Source organism: Triturus cristatus, chromosome 3_2 (assembly GCF_964204655.1).
Source record: "Triturus cristatus chromosome 3_2, aTriCri1.1, whole genome shotgun sequence".
Lineage (NCBI taxonomy): Eukaryota > Metazoa > Chordata > Amphibia > Caudata > Salamandridae > Triturus > Triturus cristatus.
The window spans coordinates 1181279118-1181295448 of NC_140584.1; the positions used below are offsets into that span (position 1 = coordinate 1181279118).

General features: G+C 44.3%; 1 protein-coding gene across 14 annotated transcripts in view; it reads right to left on the reverse strand.

The window, feature by feature from the left end:
- Positions 1 to 16331, reverse strand: part of NHEJ1 (non-homologous end joining factor 1) — a 1170625-nt gene that overhangs the window by 890474 nt on the left and 263820 nt on the right. For all 14 annotated transcript variants that reach the window (XM_085650083.1, XM_085650079.1, XM_085650082.1 and 11 more), the window contains one exon: positions 3368 to 3426. In XM_085650083.1, the coding sequence (XP_085506209.1) occupies positions 3368 to 3426 (59 nt within the window). The remainder of the gene's footprint in view (positions 1 to 3367; positions 3427 to 16331) is intronic.

The following is a 16331-nucleotide window of genomic DNA, read 5'->3' on the forward strand; positions in this document are numbered from 1 at the left end:
TGAGCAGTGTCTGGAGTCCCGCGCACACTGACAGAACCGCGGGAGGGCAGTAAATCCAAGCACTCACTCTGAACTCCACCAGTCCACTATCCTGCACGGACGCACAGAGATTTTACACCTCTGCCACTGCAATATTCTGCCAACATGCAACAACAATGCAAGCCGCACATTGTGGCACTCACACTTAACAACTGAGTGCACTTCAGTGTTGCTAGAAAAACTACAATGTCCACGCACATGACGACAGTTGTACCGACTCTGCAACAGAATAGTGCATTACACAAGTGGTAATTCACATGCCTGTAAAGCTAAGTTTAGTCAAACCATGGAGCATTGGTGCAAACATCCGAGATCTTGAGGGGGGGGGGGGGGGCAGGTTCCTCTAAACGGGCAGGAACAGTGCCATGTACAGCTACAAACATTGGACATTTCACGTCTATAAATCTGTCTGTATCTAGGTGCAGAATACAAATTCAGCAATTCACTATACCCACGTGCAGTATAAGTGCAATGCATAGGTGCAAACATTTGCAAGACACCTATTTATACTTATGTGCAGAATAGTGCAGTATGCAAATGTAAACCAAGGCTAGGTGTCTAGAAATAAGTAAAAGTGTGCAGGCAAAGTGCAATGCACGGATGCAATTCTGTAACAGTCCACGTGCCTGATACTGTATGTACATACCACATTGGATCAATGTGTGGCACCACACCTTTCAACTACAGAAGTCGCTACTGTGCAACATGTGAAATGCAAAATCTTCCAATCACTCAAGTTACTACTACTAGGATCAAAGTAGGAGTCTGCCCTGCAAGAATTCAAGTCTTTGAAGTTAGCGCGTGGGTGTTGAGCTCACTAAGGCACCTTAAAGTCATAAGAGAAAGTAGTAGAGAGTCACACGCAGCCTTTTCACCTCCTGGCACCCACCATTCGGCGTGTCTTGGATGCTGCATGGCACCATGATAACCATCTATTGCTGATCAGGAAAATCCATTTCCATAGCCACCAACACTGGCGGCCACCATACACAAAGGGAGGGGGCGGTCAGGGGGAGAGCGAGGCAGTGGTAGGGTTTGGGGGGAAACAGATTAATAATTTTAAAAAACGTACCTGACGCAGCGTCACTCCTGCTGGTCTTTTCCGGGGTCCCAACCAATCCCTGTAGTTCAGGTACATGGCCTGGCCCGTGGCTGCGTAGCTCAGCTACAGGGTCTGGCCTGTGGCCATGTAGTTCAGGTACAGGGCCTGGCCCGTGGCCGTGTAGCTCAGGTGCATGGATTTGCCCATGGCTGCATAGCTCAGCTACAGGGCCTGGCCCGTGGCCGTGTAGCTCAGGTACATGGACTGGCCCGTGGCTGCGTAGCTCAGCTACAGGGCCTGGCATGTGGCCATGTAGTTCAGGTACAGGGCCTGGCCCGTGGCCGTGTAGCTCAGGTACATGGCCTGGCCCGTGGCCGTGTAGCTCAGGTACATGGCCTGGCCCGTGGCCGTGTAGCTCAGGTACATGGCCTGGCCCGTGGCTGCGTAGCTCAGCTACAGGGCCTGGCCCGTGGCTGCGTAGCTCAGCTACAGGGCCTGGCCCGTGGCCGCGTAGCTCAGGAACATGGCCTGGCCCGTGGCCGTGTAGTTCAGGTACATGGCCTGGCCTTCAGCTCCCATGTACCAGAGTCAGACTGGGACAGAAAAAAGGCCCGGCAACAAAATAAAAGTGGCCCCCATTAGTTATTTAGATGTAGAGACATAATGTGCAAGTGTTTTTGCAAGGTATTGAAGACTGTAGAGATTTGAACTTGCAGTCAAGGTTTGTTTAATTATCAGGGAAAGTAACAGTAAAATGTGGCCCAGCAAACAAAAAAAACAGGCCGAGATACATACTGCCGACAAACGGGCACTGTATAAGGGCTCTAATGGCCAGTCTGACCCTGCCCTGGACTCATTTCTGACTTCATGATGGCAAATTTACTTTCGGCTCTGTAAATGACAATGTCGTTTACCCATGTGTGTAGTGGGCGTATGTGGGTTGGATTGGAATTGTTAGTTGTGGAATTCTGTGGTGTGTAGTAGATTTGTGCAGTGGAATTATGTGGCTTGGTGTGCAGTGGAAATATGTGGATAGTAATAATGTAGTATTGAGGGTACTGGAATTATGTGGATTGGGATTGTGTGGTATGGAATGTAATTATGTGGAATGGTATTTTGTGTTGTGGAGTGGTATGTATAAACACATCAATGGACCAAAGAACCCACAGAAACAGGGAAAGACAGACCTTGGGAGATGCAGACAGTGAATCAGAGACACTGGGAGACAGACACTAAAACACAGAGACACATCGATGGACCACAGAACCCACAGACACTGTGAAAGACAGAACTGGGTAGATGCAAATGTGAGATATGGGTACATAAGAGACAAACATGGGAATCACACACACAAACAGACACAGGCACTAAGACATGAAGACCAAGAGATGGGCCACAGAACCCGCAGACACTGGGAGAGACAGACTTTGGTAGATGCAAATGTGAGATATTGGTACATAGGCGAGACAAACATGGGAATCACAAACACACACAGGCACTAAGACATGGAGACCGAGAGATGGGCCACAGAACCCGCAGACACTGGGAGAGACAGACCGTGGGAGATGGAGATATATGGGAGAGGCATACACTTAGAATCATAGACACAGACAACAAGACACACAGAGACACTGCGATGGAAGACAGAACCCGCGGACACTGGGAGAGACAGACCTTGGGAGATGCAAATGTGAGGTACAGGTCTGACCCTTTGTTCCTTTGTCACTTACGTTGTTTTAGGTAGGAATGGAATGCAGTGGGTGAAGCAATTTAAGTAAACTTACAAAAAGATACATAAAATATAAGAATTGTATATAAAAACTCACAAGAAGGGACTCAAACTTTGTCTGTAAAGCAGGCCATATAAGTTTATGAATGTTACTCGTCCTATCCTAATGCATGCACCCAGGACCTTGGGCAGAGCTAATTGCAAATGGTAAGTTAAACATACATAACAAGACAAAAAGTAACACAAATACTTCCATCTAGACATAAAATTACAGCAGAAAGTGATTTCTTCTAAATGCGTCTCCACAATGAAAAAACACAACCATCTATGTCTCGGCCCTATGAATTGCATCACATCTTCCATGGAGTCGGGAACTACACGGTCCAGAGGGGTATTCAGAACGCTTCAAAGTACTGCTCTAAGATGAGAAGAGAACCAACCGTTTATACACGAGTTGAAGACTGGTCCAACAGAATGCTGCTGTGTGGGAGGAGAAGCACACAAAATCATAGTGCCAGAAGTGAGCTCTGGGACATGGTAAAGCAAAAAGATCCTACCTGAGAAAGAAAATTCTCCAGGAACGTCGTCTCATCAAACGTCTCTGTCTCCAGACGGCCTGAATGGAAAACAAGAGGATACAGCCTTAGGATTGCTTGTCTGAGGAGCCATTCACAGGCATATTTAGGATCCCTTTATCCTAGTTATTCCATTCCTGGCTAAAGATCCCTTTCACCCTGGTGTTCGATTTATGGACAGATCTTAGATACTTTTTCACCCTGGTGCTCCATTCACAGACAGATTTAAGATCCCTTTCACCCATGATTTCCTCTCAGGGACAGATTTAACATCCCTTTCACCTATGATTTCCATTCACAGACCGATTTAAGATCCCTTTCACCCATGATTCCACTCACGGACAGATTTAAGATCCCTTTCACCTATGATTTCCATTCACCTATGATTTCCATTCACAGACAGATTTAAGATCCCTTTCACCTATGATTTCCATTCACAGACAGATTTAAGATCCTTTTCACCTATGATTTCCATTCACCGAACGATTTAAGATCCCTTTCACCCATGATTTCCAATCATGCACGATTTAAGATCCCTTTTACCCATAATTTCAATTCACGAACAGATTTAAGATCCCTTTCACCTATGATTTCCATTCACAGACCAAATTAAGATCCTTTCACCTATGATTTCCATTCACAGACCGATTTAAGATCCCTTTCACCCAGGATTTCCTCTCACAGACATATTCAAGATCCCTTTCAGCCATAATTTCAATTCATGAACAGATTTAAGATTCCTTTCACCTATAATTTCCATTCACAGACCGATGTAAGATCCCTTTCACCCATGATTTCCTCTCATGGAGAGATTTAGGATCCCATCTACCCATGATTTCCATCCACGGACAGATTTAAGGTCTGTTTTGCACCTGGTGTTCCATTCACATACCGATTTAAGATCTTTCATCCCTGCTCTGGTGTTCCACTGTTGAACAGATTTAAGATCAGTTTCACCCTGGTGTACCACTCATGGACAAAATTAAGATCCCTTTTGCCTCTGGTGTTACATTGACGGACAGATTTAACATCCCTTTCACCCACAAGGCTGGCTCCATTCACAGATGGTTTAAGCACTCTCTCCCTAACACATTGAAGGGCTTATGCCTCAGACACACCAGCAATCCCTACAGTTCAGCTGCAACCTCTTATTAGTCTCTCAAGAGAGGCTGCAAGAGATTATTTATGTCCCTGCTCTTCTATAAAGAGCTTCCACTAAAGCCTTCTCTTGAAGAGCTGGTCCTGGGCTCCACTCAACAAACTAATAAAAGAACAGACCCGAAAGGCCTCCAATGTGAAATGGACCATCACATACTACCTTGAAGTCTTCTGCTAAGATTTTGAACTCGCATCCACTGGGATTTGAACACAACAAATAAATTACCACATAGGTAACCGGTATGCTTGCTCTGTGCAACTGAGAGGCATAAATATTGCTACCAGCAGGACTCCTCTTCCCATGGAATTTTCAAGAAAGCCAAGTCCATACCACAAAGGATGACTATGAAGTACAGACTTTTTCTACAACCCCATGGATTCTGCAGAGCATGGACACATAGGGGACATGCAGAGGTCTACAGCCAAGAGCTAAGCTCTTCATTAGCCGCTGCCTCCAACTGAAGAAGATGTTCCATTGCTCTCACATAAATGCAGAGGGCACTTGTGGAACTGTACATGCAATCCCTTCCCCAAGGACTGATGACGCTGTCTTAATAGAGGGGCAGGTAATCATTCCTCTATCCTTCAGGGCCTCCTCACAATCTTCAATCAAACCTAGCCATGTGCAGAGAAAGCAACTTTCATCTCTTGAAGGTCAAATGTCATTGCTTCACTCCTGTAATTAGATTATGAAATTTAGTTTCAAGAAAAACTGAGGCAACTAAGACAGATTTCTTTAGAATTGTAATAATATTTATATAGCACCTACTAACCCTGATGAGGCAATGAAACATTTTTGGTGAGTAGCACGCTACACAGGAGCCCAAAATTGGATTAGTGGTGGATTAGTTGAGAGAAATATAAATTATTATTGGGAGTGGTAGACATTTAAGTCTGTTAGTCGGATGAATGGGATAATGAATGGATAGAGGCGGGAAGCACTTAGAAAAAATGATTAGGGAGTGCATAGTAGTAAAAAAGATTTGAGATGATTCAGATCGCCTGTGAGTTGGATTAATAGGATAAATGATGGATAGAGGAGGGAAGAGTCTGGAGTTCATGGTACTGCAAGAGGAGGAAAGACCCTTGAGTTCATAGCAGACAATAAAGTTGGTTTGCTTTGAGTCTGAGTGGATGTAGGGGCTATTTTGGGAGAGGAATAAGATAAGTCAGAGTGGTGGTTTGGTGAGATTCGTTATTTTTCTTCTGTCCGGTGAGAGAAAAATATATAAATATGTAGAGACATAACAACACATAAAAGATATGCACACAGAGATTTCAACATGATACGCACATGTAAAATAATCAGGAAATATAAAATTGTACTAGAGAAAGTCCCATATGTACATGCAAAGATAAATATACACAAACTCAACTGAGGTTTTCTCCATTTTTGCTGTAAATTACGTTTTTGAAATTTTATGAAATATTTTTTATATGTTTAACTTCTTTATTTTTTTATTTATATTTGTCCACCAGTATTTTATCAGTGAAGTACCTATAGATACAATTGCTATAATCATATTTACACATTGTGACAGATGTGTGTTATTATAGGAAAATAAATTCATTAGCATATACTCATCACCCTATATGTTATTTATCTACTTATATATGGATGCAATGATAAAGATATACATATATACAAATATATATTTTCACTGAAGAAAACAAAGGCTTAAGTAACGTTATAGTTAGGTGATTATGTCAGTGACAACATTAACGTTTTGAAAAAAAAAACACAAATTCACCAGTTAAAGTGAGCAGAGCTTACTATAACTTGCGCCCCCACCATGCCCTCTTATGACCTCACATATTTCACCACCCATGACGGGTTCTATGACATCATTTATGACATCACTGATGACATCCTCCATGTTTTGTTTTCCTGCATATTGCTCTATAAAATCACTATGGCGTTAGAGGCCTAGATGAAAGATAGCTGCCTCAAGCTCAACACGGACAAGACCGAAGTACTCATCCTGGGACCTGCCCCCTCAGCCGGGGACGACTCCTGGTGGCCATTGCTCTGGGTACCCCTCCCACCCCCATGGACCACGCACACAACCTCAGCATCACACTGGACTCCTCACTCACAATAAACCACCAGGTGAAATCCGTATCCTCATTCTGTTTCCACACGCTCCACCTGTTCGAAAGACATTCAGGTGGATCCCCACAGAATCCAGAATGACAGTCACCCACGCCCTCATCACCATCAAACTTGACATTGGCAAAGCACTCAGCGGCGGAGTCACCCAGAAACAGCTCAGGAAACTACAGAATGTTCAACACGCAGCAGCCAGACTGGGCCTCAACATCCCCGGCCGCAGCCACGTCACAAACACCTTAGATAACTAAACTGGCTCCCAGTTACCTTCAAGCTCCTCACTCATGCCTACAAAGCTCTCCACGACGTAGGACCAGCATATCTAAACCACTGCCTCTCATTACAAGTACCAGCCAGATCACTTAGCTCCACCCAACTTGCCCTGGCCACCATCCCACAGTTCCACAAGACCAGATCCGGAGGAAGATCCTTCACCTAGCTCGCCGCCAAGACCGGGACAAGCCTGCCCTTCCACCTCAGGCAATCCCCTTCGCTACCCAATTCAGGAGGGATCTCAAGATCTGTCTCTTCAACTGAATCTCCACGCCCAGACGGATCAGCAGCCCCCTGCCTCCCACCCCCTCCGCATTGAGACCCTCACGGGTGAGTAGCCACACTAACCACACAAAACACTGATTGATTGAGGCCTGACAGTAAGTACGGAATAGCTCAGGATAATATCAGCCATCATTACTGACATTACAGATATAACTCCCTAAGGTTTAGAAAGCATGATTATGTGCAACATTAGGCATATACCATACACTCTACAGCAAGCATAGTTCACATTAACAACCAACCACAGATATATAGGAAACCCTAATTGATTACGGTGTTCAATCTGTATGCAGGGATCATCTTTTTTGGGAGTAGGCAATAACATGATGGGGGGGGGGGATCAGAATTTCATGGCATTCTATATTTTGGCGTAATAACCATGTGATATATTTTGCACCCTCACGTGCCATTGTTATCTGTTTTTCTGTTAGCTTGTATGTTGAAAACATATTTGGAATATTGATGTAACAACAAGGCACGTGCCCAGAACGTAACGTCTGTAACATCCGGCTCAACATTACTATTGACCGTAATTGTGACTGTCCATGTTGTAATATAGAGATGTCCTGTTGTATTATGTCAATTGCGGAAGACACTATGTTGCCCAGTGAATAAATTCCGGATGATAAAGTGGTCATACCGTTGTCAACAGTCAAAGCCTTTTCTAAATTAACCCTATCAATCTCGCGCAATCTCTCAGCAGCTTCTTGTTGACAAATCTGCCACAGCTTGTTGTATATTCAGTACAAAAAGTGCTTTTGACGTGGGTTCCGTGGACCTGGTAAAAAAAAATCCCTGAGATCCATGTCATCAGAAAGAAGGGATGAGTGTTGCTTCACCTGGGAGAGTGTAGAGGTTTTTAGCCAATCTAGACAGAACGTCCCAACACTATATGACGTAACCACCCCAATTGTTCAGTCTGTACATATCGTTGATCTGGCCTATTGATCCTAAACCCTTCAGTGTTACCCAGGAATCTAGATTGACACACGCTAGTGTCCACAGGCAAAACAAACCAACCCTTCCAATTGTGGTCTAATGAATAGAAGGAACCATTTCGTATCATGGTATCTAGTCTCTCCTCACTAAAGTGTGTAATAGTGGTGCCCATTCTCAAAACGTGAGAATGAGGGAATATGTGGTGCATTCAAATCCTTTGTTTGCTATACCTAGACATGAAGTTTGTTGCACTGTCTTGTTCAGGAATATCATTTGATGTGGAATGATGCATGCTATAAAGAAGGTCTCCGTTCACTGAAACTGCCAATATTTGGTCCCCCAGATAGATTTTGTGTATGTGGTGTATTTCCAAAAGTCGAAACCCTGTATAGACAGTTGGGAAATGAAGGAAGCAGAATATATCAGCTTGGTGTTTGTTAGCATATTTTTCTTTCAGGTTTAGGTGCAAGCCTATAGTAATACGAGGCTGGGTCTGATGTTTCAAAACCTGAAAAATAAGCAAACGTCTGTGCAAAAGTCTTTGAAGTTCCTTCCGGCGGTGTTGGGCAATGTTCCCATTGTGTGCAATTATAAACAGCACGTCGGATACTAGCATTATGTAAAAATAATTGTGACCATAAAAGAACATGCCCCAAAATACTTGTACCATCTTACAATTCATCATTTGAAAATGTAGCCAATTGCACTAAATCTGAAAGCAAATTATGCAGTTTCAATGGTCCAATCATCAGAGAAAGTACTGGAGGTGATGATGTCATTTAACGAAATTTTAAACAAATAAGGAATTTTCAAAAATTCAGTAGGACCATATACATGATACGATACCCTGTCCCATACAATTCCTTCAGGAATTGGAAGCGCTGTAATGTTCACCAGGGACAAGTCTCTTAGTTCACGGTTTGATGATGCATGTTTAAGAATCAAGTTCATGAGTTACACTGCAGAGCATTCTGGGAGAAAGCGTCCATTCAGAAGTAGGAAAAAGCCAGTTACTAAACCAATCCAAAGTACCAGTAAAAGTAATCCAATTGTAATCCATAGATTTATCCAGATAACAACGAAGTAAGTCTCTTTCAGACAAAGATAGAAAGCATAAACTTGAAGCTTAAAAGGGAGAGGCAGTGTTGGCATCCCAGGTTCACTTGGATCCAACAAGAAATCGTCATAATGCACAAAATAGCCAGGCACCGTACGGTCTATTCTTGGCAGCTCAGCAGGTTTTGTAGATCTGATAGAGGACTCCATCTGTAGCATGTGACATAGACGTTGTCAATTTTTCGAATTGATGTTTCTGTACTTGTTGACTGTACGGTTGTAGATGTTTCAACTGGGAGAAGGGTCATTTCATTGTTGTTCACAGCTGCTCTTTGGAAAGTGGAGTCTTCAGTCGTTATTAAAGCTCCCATCTGAACTTCCTGTAGGGTAGCAAGAGGAGTACGGTTGCTACCCAGAAGCCCACGTGGCCTACTGTTGAGAATCGGCCACATAATCTGGATTGTTCAGATCAATTGAGACACACCTTTTGTCTCGCCGGCCGGCAAGAGGCGGAAGTAGTACAGTTCTTGTACCTTCAACAGCCATGACAGGTACAGGCTAGGCCCAAATTCTTTCTTGTCCACAATTTTCTCTCTGACCTGGAACCCATTCTCAGGGACCCAGGCAGGTCTTGTCGTTACAGTTTTCACTTTCCCAGTGGTGGTGCGTTTTACTTGGATGTTGCTTTATAAAGCTCAGTATTCTTTAAGGTCCTGTAAAACATTCAAATGATCATTGAGGTCAAATGGGTTTTCAGCCCCACCGTACTGACACTATCGAGGTCAGGTACCCACATCCCTACCCCAAACAGGAGGTCATAAGGTGTACGACCCCCCTCAGGGTTTGTTTTTTTTGGCATGTTGTTATGTCGCCTCTGGACCCCATATAGGTGATTAATGATTGCTTTAAGTCACGGTTTTTCCTGTTGACTTCCGAATTTCCCTCAGGATTATAGGGGAGGAGTACCACAAGGTCACACCCAAACTTCCCATGGCTTCTTTGTAAGCCCAAGAGCTAAATGTCAGACCCTGGTCAGAATGTAGTGTGTCGATTGCGTATGTGCCAATAAAGACTCGCAAATCATTTATAACAGTTCAAGTGTCAGCACTGAGGCCAAACCCACAGGAATCTAGAGGATGAATCTACTGCCACCAAGGTGTACTTGTAAGCCCCATCAGAGATATAGACACATGCGAGAGGTTTGTCTGAGATCAATAAAGGAGTTTGTGGTAGAGGTGCTACGGTGGAGCCCTTCGTCTGCTGGCAGATGTCACATTTGATGACAAAGTCCTGGGCCTGTTTAGTAAGACCTGGCCACCAATAGTGCTGCTTTAGTAGTGCAACTGTAGCAGAAATCCCTGCATGTGCTGCACCCATACCCTTCAGTGCAGCTAGTATTAATCCCAATCTGTGATCAGTGTTTGGTATTACTCTATTCCCCAATTCTGGCATTTGAGCATACGAATATTTTGTGCATCTAACTGGTAGGAGTGCTTGAGTGGAAAGCCTTTTGGCAGGGCTGAGCTGTTGCGCGTGGCATTGACAACTATCATAGTTGTTCCTTCTATCTTCGTATTGGATCGAGTTACTGCAACAACGGCAGCAGTATGAACTGTTGCCTTGGCAGCTTCATCCGCCATCGAATTCTCTTCAACGCAAACGCCAACACATCGATGACTCAATGTATAAACAACATGAGCCCATGAGCCCGTGGCAGGCCTTTAAGCTTTGCCACTTGTTCCCAAAGCATCCTGTGCTTTACTGTGCAGCCTTTGAAATCCCTGAATCCATTCTGGCCCCAATAATTTTAATATTCGTTATAGGACTGGACATAGTAAAATGATCCACACACTAAGAGTGTGGAGAAATCATGATCGGTATTTGGTAGTGCCAGTATCAGAGCTTTTAGTTCCGCCAGCTGTGCCGTACAATCCCCTAAGGGTTGAGTGTGTTTTCCCAGGAAGAAACTTTCTGTTCTGCATGTGCCCTTTTACGATTGTGCATGCCACAGAATATTGCTGTTTCATACCTACGGCCGGCTGGGCACATCCATTGATATGAATTATACATTCATTATCAATCTAGAGGCATTATTTCATTTGGCAGAGGATATTCTTGTTCGTACTGCAGGAATGCTTGTATTTGTAATGAAGAATCAAATCTGTAATCTACATCTGTTGCAGTGAAAGAGTTAGCGCAATGAATCCATCGTGGATGCAATGCTCTATCATTTGGGATGCTTGCCTTTTTAACGGCCTCTAGGGCCGGTATCGGGGTCACGACAATTATGCGTTTCCCCTGTGCTAGTGCTCTCTTTCCCACTACTGCAGTCTGTACAGCTGTGAGTATTTTTCTGTTGGTGCAAAACGCATTTCAGTGTTTGTGTACAAATGTGGTTTGTAAGCTATTTGTACTGTATCGCCCGAGCTCACGGAGGGATCGGCGCCGGAGCTTCGTTCTCGGAGAAGGCGCCGGAAAGCGCACAGCACACAAGAGTGTAATGGTGTAAAGTTTGCGGACCCCGAGGACCTGCTGTTGCTGCCTGTAAGCCCTACCTGCTTGCCACTTGCTCCTTAAGCCCCGTAGTCCTCCCGCTGCCGCACTACCATCGGACCGGCAGCCGAGGGGAGGACTACTACTCCCAGGGGGCTTAGCGGCGCGCACGTCGCATTACGCGCTCGGAGGCGCCATAAATCCAGTCTGACATCGGTGGAGCGGGTGTGACTGTTTGCGGACCCCGAGGGTGGAGCGGGCGTGACTGTTTGCGGACCCCGAGGACCCGCTGTTGCTGCCTGTAAGCCCTACCTGCTTGCCACTTGCTCCTAAAGCCCCGTAGTCCTCCCGCTGCCGCACTACCATCGGACCGGCAGCCGAGGGGAGGACTACTACTCCCAGGGGGCTTAGCGGCGCGCACGTCGCATTACGCGCCCGGAGGCGCCATAAATCCAGTCTGACATCCACGTCGCGGGAGCGCCCGGGGCTAAGCCCGGGCAAAGGGCGGGCCCTCTGTGGCCCCCAGTGGCTGAGGTAGGCTGGGCTGGGCCCTGTTACTTTCATTGTCCTTGTCGCTATTCATATTGTATACGTCTGGCAGTTAGAGGAAGGAACATTCTGTGAAATTATTAAGTCGCTTCCTTGCTATCTACTACCGGTTAGTTACTGCTGCATCTCCAGAACTATATTTATTCTCCTATGAACCTTGTACTATTTTGTGACTTTTTCTTCTGGAGGTAAATTACTTGTATAACATCGATTTGTGGGAAAAGTCTGCAGAAGATGTCTAAAAAACTCCGTTCAGGAAGGTTAGTGGGAGGAAAACCTGGTGCTAAAATAGATACCATCCGCACAAGAAATAAATCTGTGAATAATCCCCCGTTGAAGGGTCAATGCCAACTCTTTGAGCTATGGGACATTCCTATGGATAAGAAGTCTAATTCTGCTGTAAAGGAAGCTCTCCGCTCCGCAGTTCAGGAGGATCTCACTCAAGCTGTTACAAACTCTTTGTCCTCATCCTTGCTGACCGCGCCACCGCAAACAGCAGCAGCGGTGAATGCCTGCCCTGTACATCCTGAAGGGGAGGGGGAGAGTAATCTCGGAGTTCTTGTATCTGAAGGAAAACTAGAGAATCAACCACCTATGCCTCAAGCTGTTACTTTGAATGACAGGTTAGGTGGGGATTCCTCACCGTTATCCATTGATCTTGAACTTTGCGGCCGCTATGTAAATACAGCTAATTTGGAGACTCTGGAACCTATTAAGCCTTCTGGGGGTGCTACTCCCTCTGGGCTAATGTTATATAGTAGTACCCCTTCGTTAAACGGACAGGACATGTCTGATCTGTTAAATGTTTCCAGGAGCTCGGGTCTCAATCTTTCTGGTATTTGTCGTCCAGCTGAAGCTAGTGATAAACCGATATCAGAATCCATGATTGCTTTGGAACAATTATTAGCCTCCATTCTATTTCTCCTGGGGAAATTTGTAGGCAGCTCGGATTGTATCCTGGATTCAGTTACCCAAATACTGAAGACATTGTTACAAAAATCACCAGATACGAGGAGTGTTTCCCCCTCCAAGGCTGAACCCAGTTCTCCAAAGGGGAAAATAAATGCGCCCATAGTGGATACTGGCATAAAGGCTGCAGCAATAGTTCATGAAATTCATACTACAGTTCAGCCTTTAACCGCAGTGCCCAATTGTGTTAAGAACTCTGTTCTAGAGATTGAGGAAGAAAACAAATCTATTTCCGGTTCTAAAGTGGTTCAAGATTTATTCCCAATCTTCATGTCTGAAAATAAAAAAGAACTTTCTGAAGATAAACAAGAGGTAAAGGTAAAAAACGGTAAACATAGAAATAATAAAGGGAATAAAAGGAAACCAATCCGAAAATACAGGAAGAAAAGACAACGACGGATAATCTTCCAAAACTCTCTAGTTGCATCGGAGAACGAAGAAATAGACTTGGATCCAACTTCTACGTCTTTAAAGGTGGAAAGTGAATTTTGCCCACCAATGTCTTTGGAAGTTTTGCCGCAAATGGAGGGCCCTCTTCCGAGTTCCTCTCCATCGACTGCGACAAGAGCCCCAATCCTATATCAACTTGGGCCCCTTAACCCTTTGGCCTCTTCTTTCTCTCCTGCCCCAGAGATTGGAGACCGCTCTCTTCCTGCGCGCCATCCAAAAAACTCAAAGGCTCATGTGGACACTCTCGTGTTAGACTTTTTACCTTTATGCGATGCAGATATTCCCCTAAACAGAGCATGGCTACTTAAGCGTTTTAGCCAGATTGAAAGTCTTCACCCTATTCAATCTAGGGACATTGAGCTAGTCTCTTTGTCTGGTGGAGACAGGGTTTGGAGTATAAGGGTTAAATTTTATTCACCTATCATTGTAAATTTGATATTACAGCAAGCTGAGAATTTTCAACGCACAGGTATTGATGTTCTCCCCATTTTTAACCTTGGTAATACCAACCCTTCCCTTGGGATGGCACTAAAGGGCGATAAACAAAATGGGGTAGCCTCCCCTCTTAGAGACCTGAAGATTTGGGTCTCTAAGGGGAAACGTTCGGTCTCTCAGGTAAAGCCACTCCCTCTGCCTCAGAATTCCTCCTTCATAGAGGATAATAATCGGTGGAATTGGCTGCACAGTGCTTTATCTACTAAGACCACAGATAACCCCAAATTGTTTCACCATCTTTAACACCCCATTGAAAATTATTTCTTGGAATGCGGCAGGGATTCATAGTAGCCCAGAGAAATTTGACCTTTTATTCTCTTTAGGAGCAAATGTGATTTGTATACAGGAAACCTGGTGTATTAATATGCTGGACGTTTCGAAGGATTTCTATGTTTTGGAAGTGCCAGCTGCCCCTTCCAAGAAAGGTCACGCTAGGGGGGGAATCGCTTGTCTATTATCAAATAAATTGCAGTGGAGATTTTCCCATTACACCGACCCAAGTAAATTTTTTCACGCTATAACAATAGCAAATCTGTTTAGTAATTTTAAAAAGTCACCCATTGTTATTCTTAATGTGTATATTCCTCCAGAATAGCGTTTTAATCTCAAATTGAAGCAGGTATTTCGATATATTGATCAAATTAAAAATGTTCCATCCCCTCCGGAAATCATTCTCGTAGGAGATCTGAACTGCAAAATTTCCAATGCTAGTCTGAAACTTTTTAGAAATAAATCTAAAGAAGAGGCGCATTTTGTTCCCCAACCCCTCTTCCCAGATAAGTTAGTGACTAACAAAAGAGGGAAGATTCTGCTAAAAGAACTAGCGGCCGTTGAGGGACTTATATTAAATGGGAGATTCCCGTCCGATGTGCCTGCCAAATTTACACATAAGTCTCCTTTTGGGTCTTCTATCTTGGATTATGCAATCTCGGATTATGGCTTGTTTCCGTGTATTCAGGATTTTAAGATTATTCCTACATCTCTGAGCGACCATAGTGTAATGCTCATAACTATTTCTTTAAATCCCATGCCCACTGCGCCATGGTCCCTTAACGGCAGTGACGCTGCTTTCCACGCTTCCACGGGAAGGTGCTTTTGGAATCCTTCTGCCATTAATGGGGTCCAGGATATATTATGTGAAACTTTAATAGAATTAAAGGAGTGGCGTGGTCTAGAAATAGTTAATTTTGAAAAACTCATGCGAAACATTATTTTACATGTAAAAAAGACTTCCCGCCCTAGAAAAGGGGTAGTGGTGCCTAGTATACTACGCATCCTGAACAAGGAAATAAATAAACTAGTCCGTGAGCAATATCTAGATAGAGTTATGGAACGAGAAAAAGAAATTTCTAGACTAAAAAGAAAGAGATGCAGACTAAAGGCGAAAATAAAAAAGGAGAAGGAAGATACAGTTTGGATCAACTTGAGGGAATCAGTTGTTCATGGTAGGATTAGAGAATTTTGGGCAATAATTGGGAAGGGATGTGGTACTAGAATAAGCCCTTGCCCCGTCCCTATAGCTGAAGAGGTATGGATCACTTATATTCGGGACCTCTATGCAGGGAATGGTATTACAGGTGAAGATATTGTCCTAGATGCAACGCCCGAAGGACTCATTAATTATCCCACAGAGGAAGCAATTGAGATGGCTATAAAAAATATGCGTGCCTCTGGGGCAATGGGTCCTGACGAACTCCCTATGACATTCCTGAAGCAGGATCCTTTAAGGTGGAGTAAAATCCTGTATCCATTGTTTAAAGCCTGTTTCTTGTCTAAAACGGTACCTGCCTCCTGGAGGGGAAGTATCTTGGTCCCTATTTTTAAGAAGGGAACCAGGGATAGCCCCAGCAATTATCGTTTGATAGCCCTCCTCGACTATCGGAAAGGTCTTTGCGAAATGTCTTTTAAATTTCCTCTCCGACTGGGTCGAGGAGAATAATATCTTGCCTCTTGAACAAACTGGCTTCCGTAGGGGGCATGGTACTTTAGATAACCTCACCGCTCTCCATGTGGTTACTGATAAATACGTGCAGGTGAGAGGGGGGGTGGTGTATACGGCTTTTATTGATTTCTCCACAGCGTTCGATAAAGTAGATCGTAGAACGCTGTGGAGAAAATTGGCAGCTCTTGGTGTTCCAGCTTATCTATTGGAGCTTGTTCGGACTCTCC